This window comes from Barbus barbus (genome assembly GCF_936440315.1).
Source record: "Barbus barbus genome assembly, chromosome: 2".
NCBI lineage: Eukaryota > Metazoa > Chordata > Actinopteri > Cypriniformes > Cyprinidae > Barbus > Barbus barbus.
This window is the reverse complement of record NC_136730.1, coordinates 18,755,240-18,772,292: the sequence shown is the minus strand read 5'-3', so window position 1 is coordinate 18,772,292 and position 17,053 is coordinate 18,755,240. Positions and strand designations below refer to the sequence as shown.

General features: G+C 42.0%; 1 protein-coding gene across 2 annotated transcripts in view; it reads left to right on the top strand.

The window, feature by feature from the left end:
* Window positions 1-17,053, top strand: part of LOC306878943 (immunoglobulin superfamily DCC subclass member 4-like) — an 87,445-nt gene that overhangs the window by 45,554 nt on the left and 24,838 nt on the right. For both annotated transcript variants that reach the window (XM_079431567.1, XM_079431568.1), the window contains exons 4-6: window positions 4,186-4,319; window positions 14,750-14,881; window positions 16,254-16,406. In XM_079431567.1, coding sequence (XP_079287693.1) covers window positions 4,186-4,319; window positions 14,750-14,881; window positions 16,254-16,406 — 419 coding nt within the window. The remainder of the gene's footprint in view (window positions 1-4,185; window positions 4,320-14,749; window positions 14,882-16,253; window positions 16,407-17,053) is intronic.

Genomic DNA, 17,053 nt, shown 5'->3' with positions numbered 1-17,053 from the left:
AACCTTATTATGCATCAAACAAATACATGAAAGATTATTTGTTATCAACTGCAATCAGTATAACATCTAATGTCAATTAGAAAAATCAGATACTGATAATACACAACAATGCCAAGGTCTCTGGAAGAGGTTGGGAATAGGTGATAGTTGAGTGAGTTCTGTGGTTGAGGGAGCAGTCTGGTAGCAATCTGTTAGCTCTGACTTCATCCACTGGTTGTGCTGGTAACAATGCAGTGGTGAAAGGAGCAGGAATCTGTTTCAACAGCCTTGAACATCAAGCGCTGGAGGATGCTGATCTCCTGGAGCACCAAAGGGTCCTAAAATCTGGAACAAGCAGATGTGGCCCTGGCGTAGGTGCAGAAGGTCCTTAGCCTGGAACATGCAAGCAAAGTCAAGTCAAGTTCAAGTCAAGTTGAGCTTTATTGTCATTCCGCTACATGTGGGGACATACAGTGGAACGCAATGTCGTGCCTCGCAGGACCACGGTGCTACATAAATACAGACATACAACAATGAGGAAAAAAAACAGTCGTGGGTCAGCAGTGTGAAAAGCAGCGGGCTGAGCACACAGCCTTGTGGGGCACCTGTGCTCAGTGTGGTAGTGCTCGAGGTGTTGGGGCCAACACGGACTGACTGAGGTCTTCCGGTTAGAAAGTCCAGGATCCAATTACACAGGGAATTGTTAGGGCCCAGCAGGTTTAGTTTATTTATGAGCTGTTGTGGGATTATTGTGTTGAATGCCGAGCTGAAGTCAATGAACAGCATTCTAACATAAGAGTCTTTATTTTCTAGGTGGGTAAGAGCCAGGTGGAGGGTGGAGGAAATTGCATCGTCCATAGAGCGGTTTGGACGGTATGCAAACTGGAGCGGGTCGAGTGTGTTGGGTCGAGTGTGTTGGTTTTGATGTTGTGCATGACTAGCCTCTCAAAGCACTTCATCATGATTGGAGTCAGTGCTATGGGACGGTAGTCATTGAGACAGGACACAGGTGATTTCTTTGGTACCGGTATGATTGTTGTGGATTTGAGACATGTGGGGACGACTGCCTGGCTCAGCGAGGTGTTAAAGATATCTGTTAGGACATCTGTCAGCTGTGCAGCACAGTCTCTCAGAACACGGCCAGGTATGTTGTCAGGACCCGCAGCCTTGCGTGGGTTAATCCTAGATAGTGTCTTCCTTACGTCGGCTGGAGACAGGCAGAGCACCCGGTTTGCTCGCCTGAGCTTAACCTTTTTGCAAAAGTCTGTGTGTCTTCTGCCTCTCTGGGTTAGAGACCCAGAATTTGGGCGATCCGCTTTGTCTCTCTAGGATGGAGATTCAGGACATACTGCATCTGTAGTTGTCTCACTGGACGAAGACTCTGAAGTCTGAATGTAGATTATCTCTTTCCTCGCAGGCTGGTGGCTCAGAACGTGGTCGTATCTGTTGCTGCCTCAAAGCTGGAGACTCAGGACTTGGTATCTGTTATTGTCTCACCTTTGCAGGCCGGAGACTCAGATCGTAGTTTCTGTTAATGTCCCTTCCTTCACAGGACTGAGACTCAGAACAGTGTATCTGTTAATGTCTTTTCCATTGCAGTAATCAGATTTAGAACTGGTTGTTTCTGTTGCTGCCTTCCCGGTAACAGGACTCAGAACAAGGAGTGTCTTTTGGGAAGGTACCTTTATCTCTTTCCAATGAGGAGGAGATAGCAATCTGGTGCTTCCCCATTTCCAGACTGTAATTGGGTGTTTCCATCAGAGTAGGTTGACACGGTGTGGCCCACCCTTCTTTCCTCCTGTGGAACTTATTTGCATAGTCCAAACACACATTTAGAAAAGTGTCACTGAAGTTTTACCAATGCATCATTCACTTACCAAACCACAACCAGAATACCTTTGGCAATGTTACAAACACATTAAGTCCAAACATGATGGAAGAAGATTGAACTGTCATGCATGCATTAATTTGTCCATCAACAGATTTTGTGTAAGATGTTGCACTACACATCGCACTCACTGAGAATACTTATTTTTCTGAATAAGTATAAGATGTGTGTATTGTAGTTTGCATCAGTTTAAGATTTGAGGTGGGTGAAGGGCAGAAACTGCATTTTGACCAGTAGGAAGTCCTGTCCTTCCCGGGCTTTGGACCAAAGGTCGTTTTCTTGCCCTCTAAGAGGTGTCTGGTTGTTGTCATGGCATCTTTATTTGATGGTGTTGGACAGTTTTCTTATGTTAGTCCACCAAGATCCAATCAAAATGTAGCAAACCTTTATCCACTATAGTGGTCAGAGAGGGGCCCCGCCATAAACTGGGCCCTGGAATGTGCTGTCCACTACAAGATTCAAGAATTTTTTTTTTTTTGTCACATACACAATTATACAGAGTATAACCAGCAGTGAAATGTAGGTGAAAGCAGTACAACAGGAAAGCAGAGATAGAGGGGGAACTATAGAGTGAGAACTGACCCAAGCCGAACTTGAACCCAGGTCCCCACAAGCACTAGCTTTTTTGCCATTGCTTCAACCAACTATAGATCTCTGCAGACGGCTGGGGGTGTTGACTTGTTAATTTGTGGATGTTTTTCAACTGCTTTACCTGATTTGCTCTGACTTACAGGGGGCTAGGTTTAGGGGTGGACCTTCATGATTTTATCCAGTCAGGTAAAGTAGTTTATAAAGACCCATTGATTGGGAAACACTCTTTTTATTCAGTAATGATATGTTAACTTGATCAGTGAGAAAAATGATAAATGTTTCTAGAGCACTAAATCAGCATATTAGAGTGATTTCTGAAGGACCATGCGACACTGAAGAATAACTGGGGTAATGACTGCTGAAAATTGGGCTTTGTTATCACAGGAATAAATTACATTTTAAAATATATTCAAATGGAAAAATTTATTTAAATTGTAATAATATTGTACAATATTACTGTTTAATCTGATCAAAATAACTGCATCCATGGTGGGCATTAGAGACTTCTTTCAACAACTTTTAAAATCTTACTAACCCCAAATATTTTAACAGTGGTGTATATAAACTTGTAATTAAAAAAAAACAAAAAACATTTACATTCTATTGGAGATTTTGACACTATTTTACAGACAGCTAGCCAGATGTGTTTACCCTTTACCAATCTGCTTACCATCTGTTTATCACTCATTAGATATGAGCTTGTGAGTTAAGGTTGTATGCACAGCAGAGGTAGTAGAGGTTCTAGTAGTCTTGAGAAATTTGTCACTGCATCTTCACACAAACTCTCTGACCTCTTACAGTGATTTTGTCTCAAGCAGTTTGCAATTACAAATGAGATCCAACTTAAAAAGCGAGACAGATTGTTGGAAAATGTGCCTCCAAGATTATTCCCTGTCTGCTTCGGATGCTTCCTTTGTGTCCGTAAAAAGTGTCTTTTGTATTCACAGCCCCTCTCCATATTAATGAGAACACACTTGCACATTAGCCGTGCATTAATACACGCTGTCGTGTTCTGGTGGCTGCTGCAGTCATTCTCTCATTTACATCCCGAGCGCAGCTGAGGCGGTGCTGTGCTGCTGGAGGTGTAGCTCTGGTGTAGACATGTCCTCAGCTGAACTCTCTCAGCACCAATGAATTCTATAATAGTGAGTCACACGCACCCGATTTCAACCCGCTTGCACTCACAGGTGGATGACTTCACCCAGCCTTGGTCTAGACTTTGTGGCCTTCCTGTCGGAGTGTCTTGCTCTTGGAGATGAGTCTACAAGATTAATGGTGTATAATATGGGTCCTGAATTAAAAGGGGATTTGAAAGCAGTCTCTGAGGGAGAGAGATGACTATGGAATGAATATTACCTCTGCAACCTGACCTCGCCACCACAAACAGAGCGAGTGAAAGAGAGGAATTGACTTTTGAAGATACAAGCTGCCATATTGGTTTGTTCTCCTACATCTGTAGACTAGACTCTCATGTCTGCTTCTTTTCTCTGCCATTTTTCACTCCCCCGCTATGTTATTTCTGCAGTATGGTTTGTGTTTGTGTATAGTGCCTCTTTATATGTTGCTCTGAGCTGTGTAGCGCTTAGTGCCAGAATGTATAGCAGATTGCTAGCCTCCTAAGGCTTAAGAGTAGCTTCAGTTTAGAAGAACAGCAAATAAACACACATATATTGATGTTTTCGTGTGATTTAGAAATGCTAATGCTAATGTATTTCTCTCTCACGCAGGTACATATCTCTTCCTAATGGGGTGCTACAGATTTTAGGGATCACTAAAGAAGACGAAGGCGTGTACCGCTGTGTGGCCTTCAACTCTGCCCGCAAGCGCATCAGCCAAGATGCTCCGCTCACAGTTAGTGCAGGTATAACACAAAGACCTGTTCCCAAATACCTTTGATTTTTCACGATCCATACCTCACAAAGAAGCTCCATTCACCTCATCTCTCTGACTCACACTGTCTTGTACATTCAAGAAGTCAGTAAGTGCATTCTGGGAATATTCATTAGACACCAGAATTAATTTTCTGAGTTGTACTTAAAAGTGCTAGTTGTCATGTAACATAACTTTGTTAATTCCTTGGAATTAAGTGGTCTGTTTTTCTATCCAAGTGCACTGTATGAAAAAAATCTATAGAAAAATGAGTAATGTCCTTGCAGAAAATTGGCCAGGACGTTTTTTCAGTTAAGTTTTTCAGACATTTATTTCAGCCCTTAAATTCAAATCACCTGTTAAAAATCAATACAGGAATTTTTTTTGCATATTAACACAATACATTGGACCATATTTTTCTTAGAGTGTAGCCTTATTGTATGTGAAATTAACTTTACTGGTTTGCCAGTGTGGTTTTTAACTGCCTCGTCTTTGACTGTTAACTTCAGACTGAAATCAGATACCTTGTTTAAAATAATGTCAACTTGCAATGTGGCAGTGGCATTTTACTTGTATCATTTGTTCTTTTGGTGTTTACCAATGGTAATATCTATTCTGTTTTTCCCCCAATCCACTTGGCTGACGTCACACATCACAATCACAACAAAAGGTGGTAATTTACACTCACAATATGCTGTAATACTACCAAAATGTCATGATTTAAACCTTTATCTCCATACCGAAATCTCCACTGGCCAGACAGAGATTCATCTTTTCTGAATCATTAAAATATCGGTGTCCGGGATGCCTTAAGCCTGAGACCGTTGTGTACATCATGAGTTTTTAAAAGCTTACCTTAAATGTGAGCTATGAATGAAGTACAGAAAAATGGTTTTTGAGATAGTATTCCCAGTTGAAACAGAGTGGTGGCCAGAAACAATATTCATTACATGGCAGGTTAACCAGCGGATTACTGTACTGTGATGAATGACCAGAATTCTAAATGGTCCTCAGGATCGCTAGCCAGACGTCCCGGGGCTATTGTGTTTTCCAGTCGGGCTACCAAAATGTATCACTGTCCTGCCCGACGGGCTACCTTAAATACAGGGCTCCCACGCAGTGTTCCCTCCTCTAAGCTGAGCGCGATCGCGCTCTTCTTCCACCGCGGCAGAAGAAATAATGTGCTTCGCGCACACAAAAATCAGTTTGGAAGCCATTTGATTGACTGCCGCCAGTAAAAGGGAAGGAATAACAATGCTCGGGCAAACCGCTATAGAACTGATGTCACGACAGAGTTAGAACCGGTTTCATAGAAAGAGAACGATGCACCAAATGAGTCGCTGTAGAAACTCAATACTTCAATGGTTGCAGTGCGCTCAACACGAGAGACAACGCAAACGCAATGACATGAAATAAAACGTCCTCATGTATTAAAGAAGAGTGGCTTGATTAAGTGCTGGAAATAGGCCCTTTTCACAATGACGTCAGCTAACTTCCGCTTTTCCGCAAAGCAGTGGATCCGTACTTCCGTTATACCTTTACACCGGAGATTTCTCGGGAAAATGCGGGAACAACTTGAAATCTAAAGACGTACGCTAAGAGTTAAGACTAATAATGTTAATGTACTTACAGTCGGGTTCTTTTGCGAACGTTATTCTACATTTTTGCTTTAGATGGTTGGAGGATAACCTGCAGCAATGTTATAGATTTGCGTTCAGATTTGTATGATAACGTTTACGTCTCCACACAAAATATCCATCCATCCATCCATCTTCTTCCGCTTATCCGGGTCGCGGGGGCAGCAGTCTAAGCAGAGATGCCCAGACTTCCCTCTCCCTAGACACTTCCTCCAGCTCTTCCGGGGGGAGACCGAGGCGTTCCCAGGCCAGCCGGGAGACATAGTCTCTCCAGCGTGTCCTAGGTCTTCCCCGGGGTCTCCTCCCAGTGGGACGCGCCCGGAACACCTTCCCGGGAAGGCGTCCAGGAGGCATCCGGAACAGATGCCCGAGCCACCTCAGCTGACCCCTCTCAATGTGAAGGAGCAGCGGCTCTACTCTGAGCTCCTCCCGAGTGACCGAGCTTCTCACCCTATCTCTAAGGGATCGCCCAGCCACCCTGCGGAGAAAGCTCATTTCAGCCGCCTGTATCCGGGATCTTGTCCTTTCGGTCATGACCCAAAGCTCATGACCATAGGTGAGAGTAGGAACGTAGATTGACCGGTAAATCGAGAGCTTCGCCTTGCGGCTCAGCTCTTTCTTCACCACGACAGACCGGTACATCGACCGCATTACTGCAGAAGATGCACCGATCCGTCTGTCAATCTCCCGTTCCATCCTTCCCTCACTCGTGAACAAAACCCCAAGATACTTAAACTCCTCCACTTGAGGCAGGAAATCTCCACCAACCTGAAGTGGGAAAACCACCCTTTTCCGACTGAGGACCATGGCCTCGGATTTGCAGGTGCTGATTCTCATCCCAGCCGCTTCACACTCGGCTGCAAACCGTCCCAGTGCCTGCTGAAGGTCCTGGCTTGATGAAGCCAACACGACAACGTCATCTGCAAAAAGCAGAGACGAAATCGTGTGGTCACCAAACCTGACACCCTCCGGCCCCTGGCTGCGCCTAGAAATTCTGTCCATAAAACTTATGAACAGAACCGGCGACAAAGGGCAGCCCTGCCGGAGTCCAACATGCACCGGGAACAAGTCTGACTTACTGCCGGCAATGCGAACCAAGCTCCTGCTTCGGTCATACAGGGACCGAACAGCCCTTAGTAAAGGACCCCGGACCCCATACTCCCGGAGCACCCTCCACAGGCCGCCGCGAGGGACACAGTCGAATGCCTTCTCCAAATCCACAAAACACATGTGGACTGGTTGGGCAAACTCCCATGAACCCTCCAGCACCCTGTAGAGGGTATAGAGCTGGTCCAGTGTTCCACGGCCCGGACGAAAACCACACTGTTCCTCCTGAATCCGAGGTTCTACTATCGGCCGTATTCTCCTCTCCAGTACCCTGGCATAGACTTTTCCAGGGAGGCTGAGAAGTGTGATCCCCCTGTAGTTGGAACACACCCTCCGGTCCCCCTTCTTAAAAAGAGGGACCACCACCCCGGTCTGCCACCCCAGAGGCACTGTCCCCGACCGCCACGCGATGCTGCAGAGGCGTGTCAGCCAAGACAGCCCCACAACATCCAGAGACTTTAGGTACTCAGGGCGGATCTCATCCACCCCCGGTGCCCTGCCACCGAGGAGTTTCTTGACTACCTCGGTGACTTCAGCTTGGGTGATGGACGAGTCCACCTCTGAGCCCTCAGCCTCTGCTTCCTCAATGGAAGACGTGACGGCGGGATTGAGGAGATCCTCGAAGTATTCCTTCCACCGTCCAACGATATCCCCAGTCGAGGTCAGCAGCTCCCCACCTCTACTGTAAACAGCGTTGGTAGGGCACTGCTTCCCTCTCCTGAGGCGCCGGACGGTTTGCCAGAATCTCTTCGAGGCCAGCCGATAGTCCTTCTCCATGGCCTCACCGAACTCCTCCCAGGCCCGAGTTTTTGCCTCCACAACCACCCGGGCTACAGTTCGCTTGGCCTGTCGGTACCCTTCAGCTGCCTCAGGAGTCCCACAAGCCAGCCAGGCCTGATAGGACTCCTTCTTCAGCTTGACGGCATCCCTTACTTCCGGTGTCCACCACCTGGTTCGGGGATTGCCGCCTCGACAGGCACCAGAGACCTTACGGCCACAGCTCCGCCGGAGGTGGGAGTTGAAGATCTCTCTGACAGGAGACTCGGCCAAACGTTCCCAGCAGACCCTCACAGTACGCTTGGGTCTGCCGAGTCTGTCCAGCTTCCTCCCCTGCCATCGGATCCAACTCACCACCAGGTGGTGATCAGTTGACAGCTCCACCCCTCTCTTTACCCGAGTGTCCAAGACATACGGCCGCAGGTCAGATGAAACGACCACAAAGTCGATCATCGACCTACGGCCTAGGGTGTCCTGGTGCCACGTGCACTGATGGACACCCTTATGCTTGAACATGGTGTTCGTTATGGACAAACTGTAACTAGCACAGAAGTCCAATAACTGAACACCACTCGGGTTCAGATCAGGGGGGCCGTTCCTCCCAATCACGCCCCTCCAGGTGTCACTGTCGCTACCCACGTGGGCATTGAAGTCCCCCAGTAGAACGACGGAGTCCCTGGTTGGAGCACTTTCCAGCACCCCTCCCAGAGACCCCAAGAAGGCCGGGTACTCTGCACTGCCGTTCGGCCCGTAGGCACACACGACAGTGAGAGACCTATCCCCTACCCGTAGGCGCAGGGAAACGACCCTCTCGTTCACCGGGGTGAACTCCAACACATGGCGGCTGAGCTGGGGGGCTATAAGCAAACCCACACCAGCCCGCTGCCTCTCACCATGGGCAACTCCAGAGTGGTGAAGAGTCCATCCTCTCTCGAGGAGTGTGTTTCCAGAGCCCAAGCCGTGCGTAGAGGTGATCCTGACTATCTCTAGTCGGAACCTCTCAACCTCACGCACAATCTCAGGCTCCTTCCCCGCCAGCGAGGTGACATTCCACGTCCCTAGAGCTAGCTTCTGTGTCCAGGGATCGGGTCGTCGAGGCCCCCGCCTTCGACTGCTGCCCAATCCTCTTTGCACCGGCCCCTTACGGTCCCTCTTGTAGGTGGTGAGCCCACGGGAAGGTGGCCCCACGTCGCTCCTTCGGGCTGAGCCCGGCCGGACCCCATGGGGGGAGGCCCGGCCACCAGGCGCTCGCATACGAGCCCCAACCCCGGGCCTGGCTCCAGGGTGGGGCCCCGGCTGCGCCATACCGGGCGACGTCACGGTCCTCTGATTTTTCTCTATCATAAGGGGTTTTTGAACCGCTCTTAGTCTGACCCGTCGCCTAGGACCTGTTTGCCTTGGGAGACCCTACCAGGGGCATATAGCCCCGGACAACATAGCTCCTAGGTTCATTCGGGTACTCAAACCCCTCCACCACGTTAAGGTGGCAGTTCAAGGAAGAGCACACAAAATATAGCCTACTTAAAATATTTTCACTTATTTCGGTTTATTCCCTGGATAATTTATTTTATTTATTTCAGTTGCTGTTAATATTGTAATAGTGAGTACACTGTAAATGTTCATGCAAGTGTTGTTATTCTGCAATTAAAAAAAGACAAATGTCATAATTTTATTTATTTTTTTTACTATGGGAAAAATTGCATGGACACAAGTCATATTTTTTATAATAAATATTCTCATATTACAAGTTTCACATCCATAAATGCAAGTGGTCTGAAAAGAAACCAAGTATTATCCAGTTCAAGAATAAGAAACAGTGGACATAACATGGGCCTTTTTTTATAGATAAAATAGGAAGGAGGAAGTCAAGTGATGTCATCAGTGTGATTTTTATTTCAAAATAAATTATTTTTGTTGAAGGGTATAACACCAGTGACACAACTCCATGGGACCACCGTTTTCATTATATATTTTATCATATTTATTCAGCATTTATATATATTTTTGACCTCAAAATAAAGCACTTGCTGCTCATCATTGCTGTGGGGACAAGCAGTTTTGTGGTGCTTGGAATTCTTTGTAATTAATTAAAAAACAAATATTGCCACATTGATGGCTCAATAAGGTGTAATTGTTCAAATAACATATTGTTTCATTTTAAAATATAAATAATTTTTTATATATATTCAAGTGTAAGATTTCTGTAAAGGCTAGGGACAGAAAAATGGACATTTCCATAGAATGACCCATTTATTTATTTATGAATTAAATTGTCATGTTTATCAAAATAAAGTGGAAAAATATAGACCCCATTTTATTGATATTTAAATAGTACAGGCTTATGTTGAATATTCTTGTACATACAGACGCTGTATTAAGCAGTACATAAATTATTGACTGTATAGTCTTTCTGTTACCACATGCAAATATCTAAAACGTATTTGACAAATATATCTAACAGCAATAAAGACAGCAAACACTGCGCAAGAGTCGCGGAAATCAGAAAGTACAACTTCTCCGTTCACAACTCCTTCCTCGACTTCAAGCGGCAAATCTCGCAGAGAGGTATTCGGTAAGTTAATTTGAGATGCCAGACGCCTTGTCTTGAATGAGGGCGAGAGTAGAAAGCTGCAGTCATCCTTTAATCGTATTTGTGGCAGATGTATAAGTGTCTGGTTGAACTCCATACTGGTAGCGATAGCGCTTTACTATGCGGGCGGAAGTAAAAAATACCCTGCTTCGACTCAAAACGGAGTTTGTGTTTGTATTGTATTGTATTCTATTCTATTCTATTCTATTCTATCAGTTTAAATAGTTTGTTTTGATCATATATTATGTTAGGGCTATATTATAAACCTGATAAATAATTGACCTTGTTTTTGAGTCTTTGACTTTGAGTCTCTTGCTCATCAAAGCTATATTCATTTCAAAAATACACAAAAAACAGTGATATAGTGAAATATTATTGTAATTTCTAATATTGGTTTCCTATTTTTATACCTATACTTTAAAATAGTATTTATTCCTGTGATCAAAGCTGTATTTCAGCACCATTTTTCCAGTCTTCAGTGTCCCATGATCCTTCAGAAATCATTCTAATATGCTGATGTATTATCAGTGTTGAAACTGTTCTGCTGCTTCATATTTTTTTGGAACCTGTGTTTCTTTTTTCTTTGATTCTTTGATTAATAAAACGTTTAAAAGAACAGCATTTATTAAAAATATAAAAGAAAGAAAAAAAATCTGACCCCAAACTTTTGAATAGTTTATATTGTAACACAAAATCTCTATTTTGACAAAACACTGTTCTTTTTAACTTTTTATTTTTTTTTAAATATCACAGGTCCCAAAAAATACAGTATATATAAAAAATAAAAAAGCAGTACAACTGTTTCCAACACTGATTAAAAATCAGCATATTAGAATGATTTCTAAAGGATCATGTGACTCTGAAAATACTGCTTTGCGTCACAGGAATTAATTACATTTTAAAGTATATTAAAATAGAAAACATTTATTTTAAATTGCAATAATATTTCACAATATTATTTTGTGAAATAATATTCAGTATTTTTTCATCAAATAGATACAGCCTTGATGAGCATAAGAAACTTCTTTATAAGAACTGCAGTGTATTGTACAATAAAAATGTTTTCTCAGGTAACCTAAAATGTACATCATTTAGTTACATCAAGCGTCAAATCAAATATAAATAGCACATTAAGGCGAGACACTGCAGGTGAATAGGGTAAAAAAATTAACTAATAGTTATCCCCTTACTTACCTAGTTGATTGATTACACTGATAATTGCAAAAAAATTTTGTATTACAAGCTTTCGAAAATGTTAGGTTTAAATATGCAAATGATGCATTATTTAATGAAATATGTGCTAATTTGCATACATTTCTAGAACAAAAATCTAAACACTAGATGATGTTGGTTTCATTTTATTGACTTATTTCATTTTATTGACATATTAGAGTCAAAAGTTTTTAGAGGGAAATTTGGGTATCTCATTTTGTCATAATTCAGAAAATACTTAGAACAGACAGAAAACAATACATTTTCACAATTTTTGGGGGAATAAAATGTTGTATATATATCAAGCAAATTATATATGAACAAATCCCTCTGTAAAAACCTTCAGGATATAGACAGGAATAAAGATGTAACGTTTGGTGTGTGTAAGTGCTACTGAAGTGGAGATATATGGCTCAATAGGAGAGAAAACTCATTTTGAGAAAACGGCCTTTTAAAATAATTGTAATTGAAAATAAAATTGTAATTGAAATCTATTGACACAAATAGATAAAGTGCTATAGAAGAAACACTTAACAGTGTCTTTTGGATGTTTTCTTTCCGCTAGTCTGAAAAAATACTTTATGAAAAACTAAAAAGCCCAAAATCTAAAACTTGACAGGTGCATGAAAAAACTGTGTTTTTGCCTGCAGTGTCTCCCCTTAAAGTTAAAAGTTACACACTTTTTTGTGTGTGCATGCTGTACAGGTCTGGTATAAAGAATGCTTTTGCTCAGGTGCCCGAATGTCCGCCCAATAAAGAAAAGTTTATTTTAGAGAAAGGATAGTTTTAAATGCGTTAAATGGTATAAGAAATAATTTTTCAAATTGCCTTAAATAGATTTTTAAGAATTCTGCAGATACCTTGTAAATAGTAAAATAAAACTCTTTCCTTGATATTTGTGTATTGAAAATGTTTTTGATTGACATTTATGGTCTTTGTTTTATTTGGGCTAGTTAAATTAATTTTCGGACTACCAAAATCTGAAGAGTACCTGCCCGAAGGGCTACCAGGGATTTAGAAATTTTGCGAGCCCTGATGTGTAAAAATAAGTGGTCGTTGATGCAAATTTTCAATTTTGAAAAGAAAGTTACAGTATATTTTTATAATACTCTGAGCAATTTTATATCTGTGATGTGATTCCTTATTAAATGACCCCTTAAATTGTGAAAAATACCAGTTTTGTGGTTCTCCAGTCTTTTTGTTTGAAGTAAAGTTTTGATATATTCAGTGGCACTTTCAATGTTGTGTGTGTGTATGTGTGTGTGTGTATAAGTGCCCTCTGCAGAGGTGGTCTGTGTTGCAGGCAGAATTGATTTCTTGCTGTCCTTAAGGCTGCTCGGCTGATGAAATGGAGGGGGCAAAAGAAGGGATGGAAGAGAGGAATGAGATGAGGAACAAAGACAGAGAAGGCTAGAGAGATAAAGAACTAAATGAAATAAAAGGGAGTGTGGAAAGATGAGGGAGACGGATCGGTAATGCCATGAAGTCAGTCTGAGCCTTTAACCCCCTTCACACACACACACACACACACACCTCTGAAAGACTTAAATCTCTATGCTGACCTTCGCTCATTTCCATTATGTTTCTGCATTATCAGCCAGAGACCTGAATGATTTTCTGTGTGTGTGTTTTCCATCTCACACATTCATCTTTTAAGCCATCTCTCTAATTGTTCCACATTCATCTTTTTCCTTCTTCTTCTCTTTTACTCCCATTTGCTCTTTCAGCCCTTTTTATTTGTATCAATTGCTTCATAAAGGTTCTTCTCTCTCTTTATATGGACGAAAACGAAAATGTTTAAGTGGTAAAAGATGCTAAAAGTGACTAATTTGTTTGCTGTGCTTCATGTATTGGTAAAGTTTTAATAAATGTCACCGTTTTTGTCTGGAGTTTCCTCAAAATTTTGTTAATAGGACTGCACCTTTGGAGATAGAGATCGAATGATAGAAAAATCTAGGAAGAGAGAAAGAAAGAAACCTAGAATGAGAAAAAAGAAGATGAGAGATTCACTGAACACAATTTTTTTTCATCTATCTGTCTTATTGTTTTTCTTTTATTATTAAATTTGCAAAGTATTGAAGAACCCCAAGCAGCTTTTCATTTATGACAGGAGAAGGACATAGACTAGAGCAACACTGGCTGCTAGATATGATCTCACATCACAGTCTGAAAGTCTGTGACTAAATATGTATTATCCCAGTATATTTTTCTTCACCATGGTGACCCTGTGTGTCTGTGTGCATCTTTTGCCCCTGAGACCACCAGACAGCTCAAGTGCACAGCACCAGTCTTTATGTGTGTGTGAAGCAGGTATCTCATCTCACTGCGATGTGAGGCTGTAGTTTGGCTCATCAGCATTCTGCTTGATACTGAATATTTTGTTACACACTCACTTTATCTAGAAAAAGCCTTATAAGCAAACTTTTGCTGTTGTTCAAGTGGGTATTCATGGTCTGTTGTGGTCTGCTGTTCTCAGTATCGTTGTTGTTTTAACCACAGGCGCACATCCTCTGGTGTACCTGCTTAAATACAAACACACACACTCACATTGCTTTTACATGGTGCACCCTGTAGCCTCAGAAATCTGACCCATTTTAAATCCCTTTGCTCTCATGCATATGTAATTGCTGCAGTATGTAATCAGAGTGGTTAATTTATGACCATCATACCGTATCCATAGCTGCATGCTTATGTTTTACTTCATTATGATCTGTGGGTGTGTCTACTAAATTCATATAAATACACTACTGTTTGGGGTGTAATATATATATATATATATATATATATATATATATATATGGTGTCATTTATCTGCAACCCAGATAAATGACACCTTTCCTCTTTGGCCTCAAAGTTAGCCTCTCTTTCATTGTCTCAATCTCTTCATCACACTCTGTTTCATTACTCTTTCCTCCTTACCTCAATCCTATCTTGCTCTATCTCTGTCTCTCTCACTTCCTGTGAGCAAAAGAGGAAATGGTGTCCTCTGTCAGGTCAGTTGCTTCACCTAATGCTGCTTTCACTCAAGCAAACCACTGTGCCTGATGGTGAACACTCTTGTTATGTACACAAACACACATTTATTATCTGTCTCTGCAGGTCTGTCTCAGGAGAGTGAGGTGGTGATTGTGGCTCCACCGCGGAACTCTACAGTGGTCATGGGTCGTCCGGCTGTGATGGAGTGCATGGCTCAGGGTGAACCCAAACCTTTCGTATCATGGAGCAGACAGGGTAAGACGCAAACACAAATATCCATAGCCCAGTCTACTGTACGAACTGAAAGTACTGCTGTTGACAGATCTAGGCTAACTGACAAGTTGAAGATTTTTAGGAGTCTGCACGTGTACCTAGCCTGTACATTGTGCCTGAGCTTGACCCATAAACAAAACGTCACCCCACCTGATCGGTATTGTCCAATCAGGATTGAATATGTCAAATTACAATTTAAATACCCCAAACCAAATATAGTTTGACCCATGTGGACCAAGGCACACAATATAGATTTAAATAGGAATAGGAGAGCCTAGTAGGTTCAAACCTCTGGTAAGTCCAAATTTTTTAAACAATCATTGCTGTGCCTTTGAGTAAAGCACTTAAACCCCTGGTTGAAGAGACGTTGTGCGTAATACGTGCATTGTTGTATTGGATAAAAGTGTCTGCCGAATGACCGAAATGCAATTAGTGCTGTGTTCACTGTGAACTTTGAGTGCTTACATAGGACAATCAATGTAAATGAACCACACAAATTGTGATTTTTTTTTAGGTGAGCTTATACGTTTGCTTTATAGACACGTGGCTTTGCTGCAGCAGACACCCCCAACTACACTCCCTCCCTTCACCCCCACTCTTACTGCCTCCATTCAGGTTCATTACGGACCTCATTTTGTCCTCTTTCCCCCACAATAATGCCAAGACCGTATAACTGAGAGCATTATTCTCATTAGGTTTCATGAAAAATTAACAAGATGTTGTAAAAATTCATGAGGTGTCTTTTTTCTTTGTTTGAGCGCTAATATGGCAGCCGCAGACGGTCAGTGTCTAGGAGTCATTAATGCATGCCGTACCTCCTCCAGTGCTGTACTGACCTCTGCTGGTTTTGTATGTGCATTGCACACCATTATAGTTCCAACACTGGAAATCTGTGATCATTTTTAGACCCTCGTGTTGCTTCAGACACAAAAGACTTTCTTTCTGGCATGGGTTACAGAATGAGAAATGTATGGACACTTGTGCTGCTGTTTTCTTCCTTTATTGGAATATTAAACCTTTGGCCCTGTTCATTGTAATTGCATTGTATTTGCATTTGGAACAACATTAGGGTGAGTAATTGATGGCAAAATTAAACGTTGTCATTCTTTTAACTATTCCTTTAACAATTTAACCTTTTTATTATTGATTTTTATTTAATATTTATTTTGATAGTACATGAGACCACCTAGTGACGTGGTTTAATCGTAAAATAAAGCTTTTTCAAGGGTGCTATTTTTCATATTGACATCTGTATACTTAAAAGTTTAAACGTTCCTGCTTACTCAGTCATGATTTTCCATTTTCTTTTTCATTTTGCCCTCTTTTTACACAACCACTCCTTTGGGATGCATAGATGGGAAGCCTATAGCTACAGATGTGGTTGTCTTGGCAACCAACCTAGTGATTCCTGACACCCGCAGTCACCATGCTGGAGTGTATGTGTGTCGTGCCAACAAACCCAAGACCAGAGATTTTGTCTCATCTCCCGCTGAACTCCGAGTACTGGGTAATTGTGTGTTTTCCTTTTAATGGATCCTGCATATTCTGAATTTATACTGGATATATTACTGCGCGATTGTAAATACTACAAATTATACAATGAGTATTTATTGATTGACTCAGAATCAGTGAATCAAACATATGGGAAGCTGTACACCTTATGTATCAAGCACAAAACAATGGCTGTTAAGTTTTAGTTTTCAAATTTTGATAATCTTCCTTGAATATTTTTTCAGGAACTGTGTAGTTGCCAGTTTCTCTTTCCCTGTGTTATAAAATGTATTATAAAATCCCCTCGTCACCATGAGTAAACTCAATAAGCATTCTGGTAAAATGAAACAGAGGGTTGCTGATCTTGCTGACTAGATGTACAATTCATAGAGGTATATATAAATGGTCTATACACACACACACACACACACACACACACCATGGTAGCAAAACCCTTATGGCAGTACTACTGTTTATTAGTTTAAGTAATACTTACTGTATTTGTTTGTCCAAAACAGATGCAAATTTTAGCAAGGAAGATACCTATATATATTGTCCATGCACAATGAGAAAAAAAAGGTCACTGGACGAATCACAAGGATCAAGATCACTGTTTCTGAACTGCACATTTAACCGGAATCTTGAGGTTTAAAAGTAAAAGAA